The sequence below is a fragment of the Maylandia zebra genome, linkage group LG1, assembly GCF_041146795.1.
Source record: "Maylandia zebra isolate NMK-2024a linkage group LG1, Mzebra_GT3a, whole genome shotgun sequence".
Lineage (NCBI taxonomy): Eukaryota > Metazoa > Chordata > Actinopteri > Cichliformes > Cichlidae > Maylandia > Maylandia zebra.
In genome coordinates, this window is record NC_135167.1 from 25770091 (window position 1) to 25785511 (window position 15421).

Sequence of the window (15421 nt, forward strand, 5' to 3'; positions counted from 1 at the left end):
CATCAGTGATTTTAAGATTTTTTTCATAACATGTTTTATTTCAGAGTAGTCAGGGAAGCAACATCCAAAATACACATGTATGTGTTTTTCCCCCCGTTTGCTTTGTTTACTGGACTTTTAGACAATTTAGCCGAATGAGATCATGCCTCAAATTCCTGAAAAAGAGTAGAGGTTTCACCTGAGCCTTAAGCAGAAAAGGATAAAGCATGAACAAGTTAATGGTCGAGCACCACTTAAATGATATGGAATACCCTTACTGCTCAAAAAATAAAGCTGCTCTACGTTCCACACTCAACACCCAACTGATTCAGTGACTCATTACTGCAAGTCATTGAACCGATTGGGTGAACTTAATAAAGTGGCTGTGGATCAGCCAATCACATGGCAGGCAAATGGCCTTCACAGTCATCAGATCTCAGTCCAGTAGAGCACCTTTGGGATGTGGTGGAATGGGAGATTGACATTATGGATGTGCAGCCAACGAATCTAACACAAACTAATGTAAGTGATTTATCTGTTAGGTAATTTTACAATACAGACTATTTTCTTGACATTTGTTCTTCTATATAGCCTGAAGATTATTAATGAAGGACTTACATATCATTCCTATCTTAAAAAGTATAAGAAAAAGCAATAATTATTAGTAATTAAAAGCATTTTCTGATCAATGGGCTGTGCAATGATTTAGTATCAAATGTCATCTTTAAAAATATTTTTAAATGGTTTGCACTTATTTAGATAATACGTGATTTTTATTTTCAGACATAAAAATTCCAAAAACATGTAATGCAGTACCAATTAATTTAATGTAAGAAATCTGCTGGAGATGATCCTTCTTGTTCAAACTAATTTTGCTGCCACCTCGTATCTTATTTCTTACAAAATGTCATATCGGACCCACTGAGACCTTATTAATATTCCCACAAAGTACTGCCCACAGCTTGAACATCATAGGCCTTATGAAGAGGCCACTTTTCTTCATCATGTGGTTTTACTGCATGGTTGATTAGTATATGGCTGAGTCTGAGTCCCTTTCATCAAACCTGTAACAGCAGTAGTCGGTTGCATCCAGGAACAGCTGATGCATGCTTGCTGTGTGTCTCCAGTATTACTCTGAGGTTTGTAGAGGTTTGTATGTGGACACACATACACACAGTTAACTCAGCACTGTCCAGGAACGGTGTAAGGAACTCCACCTATTCCTTCTCCCATGGTTGTGTTCACCAACCCCAAAATTATTGGATATAAAGTCATACTTAAAATTACATTTATATCTGCATACGCTCACTGGCCACTTCATTAATTATACATTGCTAGAATAAGATGTGTACATTGTGGTAGTAAGTGGACATGATAGGCAACAACACTAAGGTAGGATGTGGTGTTATAATGGGTGTTATAATGGGTCACTATCAGCCAAGGTTTCGGGTGAACCCACTGTGAGACCTTGCCCCCACCCTATCATGTGACTTACTGAAATCAAATGACTAAAATGTGAGTGGGCGTTAAGGCATCTGAGAAGGGATCTCAAAACTGGCAGACAGTTGGTGTCCTAAGCCACGCCCTCTGTTCAAAGATGGTCGTTCACAGTGGACGTAGATGGCTTCTTTCACGCCTCTTTCAAACTATCTTCTCTGTCCAAAATATGAATGTCCAAAATGTTACACCTCTCGGATGAGAGGTGAAACGTCTACAAGAAACTTAAAGAACTCCAAAATGCTTTTCTTTCCTTAGATTACTATGACCTGAATGACTAAGAACCTTCTCACAGACAAAAATCAAGACTCATCAGACCAAGCAACGTTTATGTTTCTGGTGTTTCTTCAGTTTTGGTAAGCCCGTGTGAACTGTAGCCTCAGTTTACTGTTCTTAGCTGACAGGAGTGATGTGTTACGGAGTGAGAGGTCCTCTTCTGCATAAGTCTTGTAATGAGTGATTATTTTAATTAATGTTTCAGCTTAAAGCTGTCTAGTCATTGTCCTCTGACCTCTGGCATCAACAAAACGCATTTACCAAAAGAACTGCTGCTCACTGGTTAGTTTCTATTTTATTTAGTTTTTTAAAAAAAATTATTATTATTATTTGCTGGAGCCAAAGTCACTTTAATATTCTGATGCTCAGTTTAAATGTCAGGAGATTATCTTAACCGTGTCTACGTACCTAAATGCATCGCTGCTGAATAAGATATCTGCTACAGCGGGCAACTGAACAGGTGTACCTAATAAGGTGACCAGAGTCTATATTCCCCTAAAGTTGATTCTGTTCATAGCGTTTTCAGTGGGAGAAACGTTTCATCACTCATCCAAGTGACCTTTTCGGTCTCATCTAACAGCAGGTTTCTCCAGGCTTATAAACAGTATATTTGCATAATGACTGAAACTAGCATCACTGAAGGAACAATGGGCTGGGAGGTCAGTTCCTTGATCGTTAATACGCATGTCTTAGAGTCTATATTGTTTGTCATACTTCTTTTAAACGGATGTCCTTTAAACTGAATGACAAGTAGATTTTGCTTTATCATATGAAAAAAAATTATATAAACGCTATTTAGACCCTCACGGCACTCCGTACTTGTACAGTGTCATTGTGTGACGTATGTACCGTAGAGTCGTTCAGTACTGATATTAGCGAGCTTTGTCTGGAGCAGAATATGAATTACAGGACGAGATAGCTGTTATTCCAGTGAACCCACTTTAAAACTCTTGGTGTCCTTATTGCTCCATCAGCAGTTTGGAAGCACAATGACCGATGTGACAGATTCCCTGACCAAAGAGGGCTGGTAGGTAGCATGTGAGCTAATTTCAAAGAGCTAGCTAGTACTACTAATACAACTACCACTACTACTACTCTTTGATGTTTTCTAAAAACACTATTTAGCGTACTTATAACTTAAAATTAAAGTACAAGGTTTACCTTAACACTTTGGATTTCTGTGTGTTTTTGCAACGTAATTAGTTGTTCTGGAGGCTGGCTAACAAACTAGCGAGATAAATGACGCTAGCTATGCAATACACACTTAGCATGCAATTATTACAGCGTAGTGTGGCGCTGCATTTTGCATGAACAAACAGTGATAACGTCATATGCAGGGCCAATCAAATAAATCTGAGGCTCATATTAAAGTTAATATAGTTAAAACATGCAGTGCTTTTAAAACTCAGAACATCCCAGCAGCAGTTTGCAGTAGCTAGACATGAGTGCTAGCATTTAGCCACATGCAGCTTCTAAACACTTACTGCTTCAGGTTTTGCTTACTTAATTGTTATCCCTTCTAGAGTCTTATATGTATTTAACAGAGATGAATAATAACTGTTCTGTCCGTAATGTACAGATAAACTAATTTAAAAGTGGTCCCGAGGTTGTTTACGTTTGTTGTCATGCACACCATCTGATCAGATCAAAGAGGCTGTGAACGTAACTCATGATAAAAAGAAAACAGATTTCTTCTGCTGTTTCTTCCCATATATTCAGTTTAGTTTTGGGAAGGAGGTGAGTTCGTTATCTGAATCAGTTTATTGCTAAACTGCGCGAATTGTAAAACAGTCTTGAAGCAAGCAGTTTATAAACTTCTGTGATACTGAACTATGAATTAACTGTAATAGAGTAGAATTGTAATTGCATTGTGTTGATTAGATGGGAGAGTTAATTTGACTTGTCATGTTTTGCTGTTTGAGTAGAGTTGTTTAGTTTGTGTACTGTTTATATCTTACAGTAAAATTACTTTGAGTTTCTCCCTTGTCACAAGGGGTCAGCACTAACGTGATTATAGTTTACTAAACTAAAACTAGATGCAAAACCCCCCAATTTAGTTATGTAAAATAAAGATTTAAAGAAAGACTTAAAAATGAAACTAACTAAAATCATTTGAGAACTTGCAAAATTAAAATAAATAAAAATACAGAGGCTTTGATGAATGTTTTTATAGAGACACTCTGTCTAAAAGTCTGTGACACAGTTACTTTCAAAAAGTTCTGTTTTTAGTAGTAATACGTGTACTGATTTTCCTAAACCTCACCTCTGACATATGCCGTCCATATAATAACAACCTTATGGAACACTGAAACTAATAAAAACATATCTAAAGCCAAACATTTGCAGACAACACAAACTAAACTGAAACAAGAAAACGCACTATGGGAAGTAATTGAAACTAAACTTAGTTAAAAACAAAAAGTAAAAATGAAATAAAAATAAAAACAAATGAGAAAATACAAAAATACAACTGTGATCCCTGCAGCAGATATCTCCACATGTTTGATTTGGCAGAGTTTTAACTGGGGTTCCCATCCTGACTCCCCCCCAAAGGAGATTATTTATTAATCATAATATGTATGACATTTAGAATAAGTATTAGCATACAAACACACAACAATTTATGGAGTTATGGAGACGCTTGACATCACAGTAAATAAATAAATACAGCATTACCTCCACATGCGTGTTATAAATTTGACCAAACTAAAAAAAAAAGATTAAAACCAAAGACGTTACCATTTGCATTTTATTTTTAATATCAGTCTTTTTTAAGAGAAAAATGTCCGCTAAAATGCAGTTTTTATTTTTTCAGTCAAGTATTTGTCGCCGTCTTTAGATAAGTTTTAGTTGATTATAATAACAGTCTGTTTAAACATGTTGAAATGAGACTGTCTGAAGCCTTTCCCAGCTTCACTTGTATTCTCTGCTCTGTTTTTCATCTTGCAGGTACCTCAGTGATGAAGGCATAGCAGAACTGAAAGGATCCGCTGAGAAAATAACACATAGTGACATAATTCGTATTGCGCTTGATGTAAGTGCAACACAAACACATATACAGAATGTTTTTACCGTGTAACACCTTGCCTTGAGTTTTAGAGTTTAAGGAAAATCACCATCATTGTACTAAAAGTTGGCATTTTTTTAACTAGTTTGGTTAGACACTACTAGTTTTTGTTAGATACTACTAGTTTATCAAACATAATAACAGAAACATGCATAAATATCTGCCAAACAAGTGAATCTAAGTAAACCTGTTGTAGTTACTCTATGCAGAACCATTCACTCATGCTATTCTATTCATCCCTAAAAGGCACCTTTCTGAGCCAGAAATAACTCATCCTTTTCCCTCTTCAATCACTCAATGACTGCCCTCTCAAATTATATCATCAATCATCATGAAACCAGGAATCTATTCATTTTAATAGTATGAAATGAATGTGGGTATTTGAATTATCTGTTAATTATAATTGTGTATTTAAAAAAAGAATTTTTTTCATTTGATACGCAGCTAAACAAAATGAAAATGTTTAAAGAGGAACCATAAACATTCATATAGGGTTCTTCTCCTAGAATGACAAAGATGCTACAGACCTGACCTGCAGTATCGAACGAGTCGAGAACGCACAGTCAGTGCATTTACTGCAGAAACACTGACCTTTAAGGTTTAGCATGGAGTGCTGCGGAAAGGTCTCACACTGTACTTTTAGATATTACTGCATACCTGGTTTAATCAACTTGTAGTAAATTTAGAGTGGTACTTGTAGGGGCTTAAAGTTATTAACATTGTCAGACTAGGCATAAAAATAAATTGGAGCCACTGATGATTTGCTAGCAAAATGGTGCATTTAATTGTATCTTAATTAGAGAGATATTTTGCTACTCTGGCTGCTTTTTTTGGTTTTACCTGGAGCGCTTATTTTGTTCAGACATATTGTTTTCTGCGGTAAAAAGTGGTTGTAAAATTGGTTTGGGAGGCAGACACATTTGTAGTTTTAATGTTGATCTCTTATGGTTTGGAGGAAAAATGAAATCCTCTTTAAAAAATACAATTCTGTTAAAAAGCTAGGTTAAATAAAGTGGTGACTGGATTTAAAAAGCAATGAGCTCCAATCCTGATTCGTGTATATCAAAATTACTCCATACATTGGCGCATATACTGGTTTTACTGTTTTACTGCAATAGTGCACAGTTGCACTCTCTCCACCATGTGGAGTGAGATTACAAAAAGTGAGATTACATCTGATTGAATAGTTAAAAATGTGTTTTGTTGTTTTTGTTTCACATGTGCATTGTTTCATTACATGAATATATGATTATTATATATATTCTAATAAAGCAGCTTTTGTTTTGCAGACTGATCTTAGAACTGTTGGGCGAAAATATCTACCATCTGATATCAACAGTGGAAGAACTGAGAAGGTGAGTGGCATACATATTGCTACAACTCTGTGGCAGTGCTTAATTTATGAAACTCTATTACAAATGATGAGCTGGAGCCACTGTTGAAAGGAAACTTTAGAACTGCAGTTTTCATTATTGCCACTAGATGTCCCTAGCACACTAACAAATGTAGGTCAAGAAACCACTTCTTTGCCCATGAAAGTAAAATCGAGCAAATGGAGGGGGGAAAAAACCCAAATATCAAAACATGTAATTTTATGTGCATTTACCTCCTCTTCCCTTCAGACTCCGAATATGATACACCCCATTATACCCTGGTAATGCACTCTGCCTTGTACATATAATGCATAAATTGCGCTGTATTGCACTATACACTTTTTGTATGTAGTATTGAATGTAGATAGGATTTACACATATCTTTTCCCAGGTGTAGAAATCAAACTTTGTGCGAAGAGTCCTTACAAAAGCATTCAACAACAGTGGTCGCTGTAGCTCTAAATGTAAGCCTTGAGGCTATTTTGAGGAATAAATAAACCTGTGCTGACTTAAGTATGCCACAGGGAAAGAGGTATTGTTTTTTTTTTTTTTTTTTGCCTTAAAAATTGGAGTAATCCTCAATACATACTGAAAACTCCTAGAGGGTTTTTCAGTATTTCGCTGTAATCCTCCTCCGCACATGCAGATTTGCCTTTCAAGCCACCTCTTTTTTTATTTATTTATTTATTTTTCTGTCTTTTGCACATGGCCAGTTGGAGGGTCCATGTGTCCTCCAGGTGCAGAAGGTGAGAAACATCTCAGCTCCTAAAGACCACGAGGAGTCCCAGGGCGCGCCGCGAATGCTGCGCCTGCAAATGACAGATGGGCACACCACCTGTGTTGGACTGGAGTTCAAACATCTGTCTAAGATCAGGTATTACAGTTTTGTTGCATTTAAAAATAACAGGCTGTAGTGTAATGTAAATATCTGTGAAAGGGGTATAAATGGTTAAAAAAAATCCTACATTTTTTTTATTTGTCTCATATTTAAAAATGGATAATGTAAAAGCTGCTTTTCTGTTTGCTGCATAGATGCAAATCGGGGGCATTCAGCTGGTTTCTCATATTTTGCAAACACATTCTGCACACACCCTGCTCCTTCACCTCCCTGTCAACATTCTCACCCCACCACATGTCTGAATTTTCCCTTTATCTGCAATTTCCTCGCCGTGGCAGCTGATCTAACAATTCTTAGCCTTAATTACATCTCCATCCAAGCTACCGTGGCCTTGGTGACTGCTGCCATGGTGACTAGCCAGTCTGTACAGGTGGAGTGGCCAGAATGTGGGCCTTGACTTCCTGATGGGAAGAGAGGAGAGAACAGAACAAATCCCCCCTTTATGAGCGGCACACACACACTGGCTAGCAACAGCGCCGGTTAGTGTTTCTTATGAAAGTGTCCGCTTTAGTGTGCGTGAGGCCATAAGTGAGAGGCAAAGAAGGATGAGCTGGATTACAGGACTGTTCAGTGTGCGAGACAGTGATGTAGTACAGAGAGATGACAATTAAGTAGCGACACTGAGGGTGAATAGTGCATTTGTATGTGATTGAATCAAGGATGACTGCCGTCTTATTCCTGTATTTGCTGCTATCATGTGAACTTCTATCATGATAGCAGCAGAAGCATCTATCCCAGAGGTTTGGAGTGAAATCCCTAATTGTTGCTTTGGCATCCGGCATCAGTAGCTGGAAATCCCTCTAAGTCCCTGTGCTTTCCTAATGAGAGAGGCAGAGGCCTTATCAGGCCTGATGAGATAGAGGGGCTTTTAATTTACCATGAGGATGGGTGAGCAGCTGGGATTATTAATAGTCTCTCCTAGCCTTGCCACCCATCTGCTGGCAATGCTCCATGTCATTTATAAAGTGGCATGGGTAACGAAATAGGGTGTGAGACTTGGTATATGCAGTAAACCCACACATATATTTAAAATTTAATAGCTTTTTAAAAAGAAATGTATAGAAATATATCATTCATACTGCGTTTCAGTCTTAATATTTTGTTTTCTCTATTACTATTTTTTATTTTATTTTGTTTTTCAGTTTTAACACCCCACCAGGAACAAAGGTGAAGCTTCTTGGTACAGTCCAGGTTAAAAATGGTCTTTTACTGCTTGACGATTCAAAAATCTCTGTCCTTGGAGGAGAGGTTGATCACATGGTGGAGAAGTGGGAACTACAAAGGGTGAGGGTCAATATTTTAATGACGGATCAGCCACTCTGGCTAAAAAGATAAAAGTCATATTTTAGTAATCATTTTAAATGTGTAATAAAGGCCTCTGCTACGCCATCATTAGCTGTTGCTGAGGTTGTATTTATCTGAGTTTTGTATTTAAAAAAAAAAAAAAAAGGGGTACCTTTATCCTTCATCCTGCAGAGTCTGGCCAAACACAGCAGGAGTAACATTGGAGCAGAAGGCGGACCTCCTCCCTTCGTGCCATTTGGTCAGGTGAGGAAGAACATTTCATAGTTCACTTAAAAAGCAAAACATCCAAAATTATATTTTAAAAAAATGTTTCTAAGAAGAACAAAAACCAGAAAGAATAACATAAAAATTGAACAAAATTAATACAGACAGGAACATTAATATGAAATGATACTTCAGCAGTGATTTAATGGAAGCCAGGCAGTAGTGAATAGCAGTAACCTCATAAATGTATGCAAGGAACTAAACACAGATCTGGCGCCAGGAGTGTCCCTATCTTGGCAATGTTCTCTCTGATCTTTTGGAACAATTACGCCTTCATGAATCTTTAAAATGTTTGATCGCTGTGTGTGTAATAAAGCAGAATTAAAAATCAAACTGTCCTGTGGCAGGTTATCTCCCGCCAGCAACATGAGGCTTAAATGTTGCATTTTTGTTAAAAAAAAAAGCTCTAGTAATTGATGTAAAAGGGCAGCTGAGATTAAGCGTTGTGAACATGAAAAGCAGATCGTCAAGGTAACCACTAATAATTAGATGCTTTATTTGCTAACGTTTTTCTTTTTTTTAACGACTATTATTATACACAGAATACTTAAAGCTTTAAAAAAGACTGAGTCTGAGTCTCGGCTAGGATCACAGCTTCCAAGTGAATGCATTGGTATCAGCTTCACACTTGGATTTTGGGATTTTCCTTCCAGATTTGCTCAAGCTTTGTAAAGTTTTATGACAGGGGAGCATTTGGGACTTATTTAACAGCCTCTAGATCTTCTGCGTAACTGTATTTACTAATGCGGGGTCATTCCAGGACTTGGTGTTGAGTAAGTCTGCTTTGGGTCGCTTTAGATTGCTCTGTTCCAAGGTATTTGGCGCTGGAAAGCAAATGTGTGTGCTTGCGCTTTGCTTGGATCTATGTTCTGTCAGTTGAGTCAGTTTTACTTATTCTGGTTGCTTCTACTCAGAGGCACTCTCACAGCACGGAGCTTCTACCATCATGCTTCACAGCAGGAATGTTTTTAAAAGTGTAGTTGTGGTGTGTTTCTACCAGACATTTTCCAGTCAGAAGAATTTAGTTTACATGGCATTAGACGGTAGACTTTTTGTCTTTTTACCTCAAGCTCTGAGTTCAAAACAGTTTTACTTACATGATGATCCTAATGATATTAATGCAGATAGATTTCCTGTTGTCTGCTAGTCATTCTCAAATCCTTTTGGTTTTGTGCCTCTTCTTTGGCTAACAGAAAATTACTGAACTTAAAAATAGTAAACTGTCCTCACTGGAAGGTGAGTTATTATGTGAGCGATAACTAAATAAGACAGAAATCCAGGCCTTCATCATTTTCACATAAGCATAATCTTGTTACTATGACGAATATCATTTTTAATACAACCTGTTATGTTAGATACCCACAAATAGTCGTAGGGTTTGATTTTTATTGAAACAAAGAGTGGCTGAACCTAGTCAAAAGTAAATATCATTGCTCCGGTCATTTGCTGGCCTGTGTGACTAAATCATCACTTGGTGCAGTCGAGGAACAGCTGCAGGAAGTGATGAGTTCCATCTCATTGGCACCGAGCCACCATCTGTAATTGTTTTGAAATTAAATACAGTTCACAGTCAAGTTTGAGAAAAACCAGATGAATTCATCTGGTTCTAGTTTGAGTCCATGAAATGTGCAAACTGTCAAGCGCACTAATTTCTGTACTTAAGAGAGCGTACACGAGTGATGATCTCTGCAGCCTTGTTCTCGCTCTCCCTGTAGAAGTGTGCAAGGAAGGATGAAGTGGATAGCCGAGAACTGGACCAGAGGAAGACCCTGCAGACTCACACTGTGGTCAAAAGCACTGACGAGAACGACGAGTTTGAAAAGCAGCGGACTGCGGCTATTGCTGAGGTGGCCAAGACCAAAGAGGTATCCAAACCTTTATCACTTGTTAGCTTTTCAGTTGTTAATTTTCGGGACCAGTGTTTTTGCCATGCGGGCAAAATTTGCTGCTTTATCGATTGCACGTCCTGCACAAGTGACTTAATTTGGCCTCAATTTAAAAATATACGCTCTTTATCGGCATTCACCTCAACCTTAATTGCCTTTGACAGTTGTGTAACTCTTCAAATTAAAAGTCATAATTACGTTGCCATTTGCAGAGTTCTGTTTCTTTTATTGTATTTTTCTCTTTGTCCAACCCTGCAGCTCTATTGATCCTAATGTTGTTTCCTTGTCAGGGCCCCCGCACATTTGGCGGTGGAGGAAATGCAGGCGGCAATTTATCCAATGCTGCCTCCTCCTCCCGGAGCCGAGAGTCTTACCAGCAGAGGAGACGGGAGGACCGGGCTGAAAGAACAGAAAGCAGACAAGATGGAAACTACAGAGAGCTGGTGAGAACACAAACTATAATCCAACACCCTCCACACACACACACACACACACACACACACAAACGTTGTTGAAATAATGGCTTTACCTCACATTACTGAAGTCCCAATTCACTGTAACAAAGCAATTTAAAGGCTCAAACTTGCTCTGTGTTCTTCTGTGGTTTCTTTAGTCTGGGTTGAAGTCTTATTTCATGGTTCACAGATTGGGTGAGGCATCGGTTATAATATTGTGGAGATGTAAATGGATTGGAGCCCTGGTGAGGTTTTCCAATCAAGTGGCAGTCCATTTGTCTTGCTTTTTGTTGTGTCCTGCCAGTTTCTCTAGTCTGAAGGGTTTGGGTTGAAGACATTAATAGGACAGAACGTAAAATTGTAGTGTTTGACGAGGGAGTAGTGTTTGCGATCGTTTCCAACACCAACAGGCTCTCACAGGTAAAACAGAATTTAAAAGGGAGCTCCTGGGTGCGTCACACTAAACGTCTGCATTTATAACCTCGTAATTGTACTTATAATTATCATATGCATGTAATCTTCCTCTGATTTCCATACAACAAATATATTTCCTGTCATTTGTTGGGTAGGTTGACGAACGCGCTCTGAGGCACATCATGGAGATGGGCTTTAACAGAGAAGCTGCTCGACAGGCTCTGATGGACAATAATAACAACCTTGAAGTGGCACTGAACAGCCTACTGACTGGATCTTCTGGTAGCAGACCTGGCCCTGCGGCTGCAGAGTCTAACAAGCCACAACCCAGAGGTATACACACAAACACACACATACACACACACAGCCCCAGATGCACCTTTAGCCCACTTTGGCTGCATAACAATTTATGTCTGCAGAGCAAGCAGAGCCAGATTGAGGTTGGAGGAGTGATGTGGAGGTTCTTTAAATGCAATGAAAATCACCGGCAGCCTAGTTAAAGGTCCTTTGTGGCAGGGTTTTTTTTTGTTGCATTTACCAGAAATTGCAGGCACACACTTTATTGCTCTTTTCAAAAGCACACCTTAAGGTTTTAGATGGAAATTCTGTTTTAAATGCAGTCATTGCTTTGTGTCTGTTTCATTAGTGAAAATCAACCTGTTTTACCTTGAAACTTGCCCAATCACACTGAATTACTTAGATATTCTTTTTTCAAACCAGCTACTGGTACAGTTTACTCTAAAGCTATTTTAAATGTACAACACAAACTCATTAAAAGTAAATTCAGTTGAGTTCTCACGTGCAGGCTAATGCAGATAAAGTCACATACTTTATGTAGATGCAGGAGACCACAAAGTGTGCACATTCAAACTGATCGATTTAATCTTTGTCAAAATAATGTTTTGTTTTTTTTCGCTGTGTTTTCTTCAGGCAGAGGAAAGGGAAGAGGCAGGTCCAGAAATGAAGATGATCAAGAGGGAGCAGGAGGAAGACCATCTGGACCGAGCACATTGTTTGACTTTCTGGAATCCAAAATGGGTGTTTTCTCCATTGATGGTGGGTTATATTCCAAGCTGTGGAATAGTGTATTTTTTTTTCTTTTTAATCATTTTGGAAAAGAGAGAGACAAAGTGTAAGGGACATAGATGTGTGCAACTTCCAACCCAGTTCCTGTGTAGGGATGACTTATGGGAGGGCCTCTGGGAGAGCACACAAATTAAAGCAAAAGTATGGCTGATGTTTGTAGCACCTTTTGAAGCCAGTTCTTTAGGAGGAATCTACTGATTTCTAACTGAGCCTTGATTAGACTGAGACAGATGGCTGTTGTCAGGTCAGAAAAACTAAGACATGTTTCTGACAACAAGACATCAGCACTGGTCTGAAATACCAACCAAGCACTTGTTAGTATTCCCTCCACTATTTTTCCCATTATTGTTTTGCCATACTTCTTAATACAGCTGATCTTTTCTTGTTTGCTTTTATCAGAGCCAAAGAGCCAGGCTCCACAGAGACATCACGAAAACAAAGGAAATTTCCACAACTCAGACTATCACACCAAAGATGCACCTCAGACCAAGTTCTCCTCGCATAATGACCATAGGCAACAAAGGAATGACAGACCGCCTCGCTTTCACAGGGACACTGATTTTCCCAAACCTGGCCAGGAGCCTCTCTCTAATTGTACAACCCCCCAAACGTCAGGCCAAGCCCAGCAGTGGAAGGGCCAGGAGAGGTGGTCACGAGGGATGTCCGATAGATCGCAAACTGACAAGAAAGAGATGCGTGACGATCAGATTTTTCCTTCTTCCTTCGTGTCTGCTTCCACTCATTCAAAAGACCTTCAGCAGCAGGTGGAGTTTAGTGGATCTTACAACCAACGGTCCAGAAATGGAGATGGTGGTGGGAATATGTCAGCGGCGTCTCATAGAAGAGGGGCACCCACATCAAAACTGAGCAATTTGGCGGGAAGTGAAGCGAACGGAAAAGGAAATAAACGTGTAGACAGAAATGAAGACTTCAACAACAGCAGGAGGAAGGGGAAGATGGAGAGGGCAAATTTGGATCACCCTGAGCGACAAAGGGATAGTGGGCCAGCAAACTTTAACTCAAAGGGAGGAGGCTCCGAAGTGGGGTCATCACAGAGTTCTTATATACCAACAGGAGATCCTTCTCATTTCCAAAATGGCGTTATAGAACACAAAAGAACTGGGCCGATCAAACCACAAACCTCGTCTTGTCCACCGAACAGGGAGCCGCCGCCCCCAAAGAGAAACAATGCTAATAACCCAGGGTCTAAAAGAAGGGGAGGTCAAGGCAAAGGACAAGGTCCTCGAGGATCAGAAAGGGGTCATATTTCTGAACACATGTGGAAACCTGGAGATGAGTGTCTGGCACTTTACTGGGAAGACAGTAAGGTGCGTCATCCCTACATGTATGAGACAGCAATAGTTAATGATTGTTGAAAACTGCTGTATTTAAGATGTTTTCTTTTTCTTTGGCTGAGCGCTGGTTTGACAGTTTAAGTTGTTTAAAATTCTAAAAATGAATCTGCGGGATTCGTTTTGTATTGACAGTGCCTTTGATTTGTTTTTCAAAGGTTTGTATTTGAGAGTAATGAGATTTCTGTTTTTTTCTGTCTGGTTGTGTGTGTGAAGTTCTACCATGCCAGAATAGATGCCGTTCATCCATCTGGCTCCACGGCTGTGGTTGTATTTAGCGATTATGGAAATTGTGAAGAGGTCCTCCTGAATAACATCAAACCTCTTGATGCTGATGTCATGGTAAGAAAATAGGGAAACATCCATCAAACTCAGAACTTGTTGGTTCATAGTAAACGAAAGCTACTAATTAAACTGCGATCAAGTGAGGTGAGGAAAGGTGATAAAATATGAATGAGTTCTAGGTGGATTACTCACAGTAACACATCACAACTGTATCAAATGTACAATGGCAGGAGGAAGATGATGGTTACTATGACAGTTCACTAGAGTTTCGCCGCGGGGGAGACGGCCAGCCTAGACGCACGCGACCCACGCAGCAGTACTACCAGCCGCCCAGGGCACGAGATTGATGTTTCTGCATTTACACGGGCAGGTAAATAAATGAGCAAGCATGTATTTTCTTTTCACTGGTGTTTAAGCACAAACCATGAATGTGTTTTATATAAAATAAATTAGAATTTCCCATTCATTTCTTTTATTTGTGGTGGTGGGAATCTTGAATTTTGTAATAGATATGGAAAATTCAAGACTTTTATTTCAGTCACAGCTGTAAAACATCTGTTTATTTTGAAGTTGTGTGGTCATGAGATATTTTGTGAGATTCCCCAAATACAATAACGTTTGTTATATCACATAATCTGTTAACCAAACAAATTATAACTTTGTTGTCTTTTGCTTCATCCATCAGTGTGCGTGTCCCTCATCCTTCCACGTTCTGCAACAATCCAGAGTGCTTCCTGAATTTTTAAGTGTCCCGATGGGCTTGGGCATACAGGACTTTTAAAAGGGCTCGCACATCATGCAACAATAAAATAAAATAAAAAAAACACAAAACAAAACAACAAAAAAAATCAACTGACATGAGCTCCGGTTTATTTTGTCAAGGACATATCTACTGTACATGTTGTGAAGATTTGTTAAATGGCTGCTTCAGAATAAACAGTTATTATTAGTATGTAGCAGATCTGTTTTAATGCGTTTTGCTTTTAATTATTCAATTTTAATGATGAATAAACTAATGCAGAGGTGGAAAGGAAACTTCTCCGGGGTCCTTGGATTCATTTTGACTCCGTCAATTAATTTTAGCTGAGCTTCTAAGTTAACTCGAGTTTGGGCTATTTGATGACTTGGTAATTTTTTTCAAACCTACCCTAGCAAATTTGCAAGTTGTTGTCTTACAGCTTACCTTGCCTCTGACATTTTCTCCTCTGCGAGTCCAGAGCAAGCAGCTCAGGCTAATTTGTTGTGTTCTGTGAAGCAAATCCAAATGGTAAGACAATCTCTCCC

General features: G+C 38.9%; 1 protein-coding gene across 2 annotated transcripts; it reads left to right on the forward strand.

The window, feature by feature from the left end:
* The first annotated feature begins 1810 nt into the window (after positions 1-1810).
* Positions 1811-15096, forward strand: tdrd3 (tudor domain containing 3). 2 transcript variants are annotated; one of them, XM_076883872.1, is made up of 14 exons: positions 1811-1832; positions 4702-4786; positions 6109-6174; positions 6906-7066; positions 8233-8374; positions 8567-8638; positions 10375-10524; positions 10836-10988; positions 11570-11747; positions 12345-12470; positions 12900-13828; positions 14069-14194; positions 14368-14507; positions 14823-15096. In XM_076883872.1, the coding sequence occupies exons 4-13, from the start codon at positions 6993-6995 to the stop codon at positions 14482-14484; spliced, it is 2067 nt and encodes a 688-aa protein (XP_076739987.1). In that variant the 5' UTR covers positions 1811-1832; positions 4702-4786; positions 6109-6174; positions 6906-6992; the 3' UTR covers positions 14485-14507; positions 14823-15096. The 2 variants fall into 2 exon arrangements, with proteins under 2 accessions (XP_076739987.1, XP_004543417.1); XM_004543360.4 differs by lacking the exon at positions 1811-1832 and adding an exon at positions 2571-2779.
* The last annotated feature ends 325 nt before the right edge of the window (positions 15097-15421 follow it).

What these genes read in the sequence shown, in the direction of transcription:
- tdrd3 (XM_004543360.4), top strand. Translation starts at nt 2,742, where the DNA reads ATGACCGATGTGACAGATTCCCTGACCAAAGAGGGCTG. An exon ending in TAACAAGCCACAACCCAGAG is followed by an intron (nt 11,748 to 12,344) that starts GTATACACACAA and finishes TGTTTTCTTCAG; the next exon opens with GCAGAGGAAAGGGAAGAGGC. An exon ending in GGGTGTTTTCTCCATTGATG is followed by an intron (nt 12,471 to 12,899) that starts GTGGGTTATATT and finishes TGCTTTTATCAG; the next exon opens with AGCCAAAGAGCCAGGCTCCA.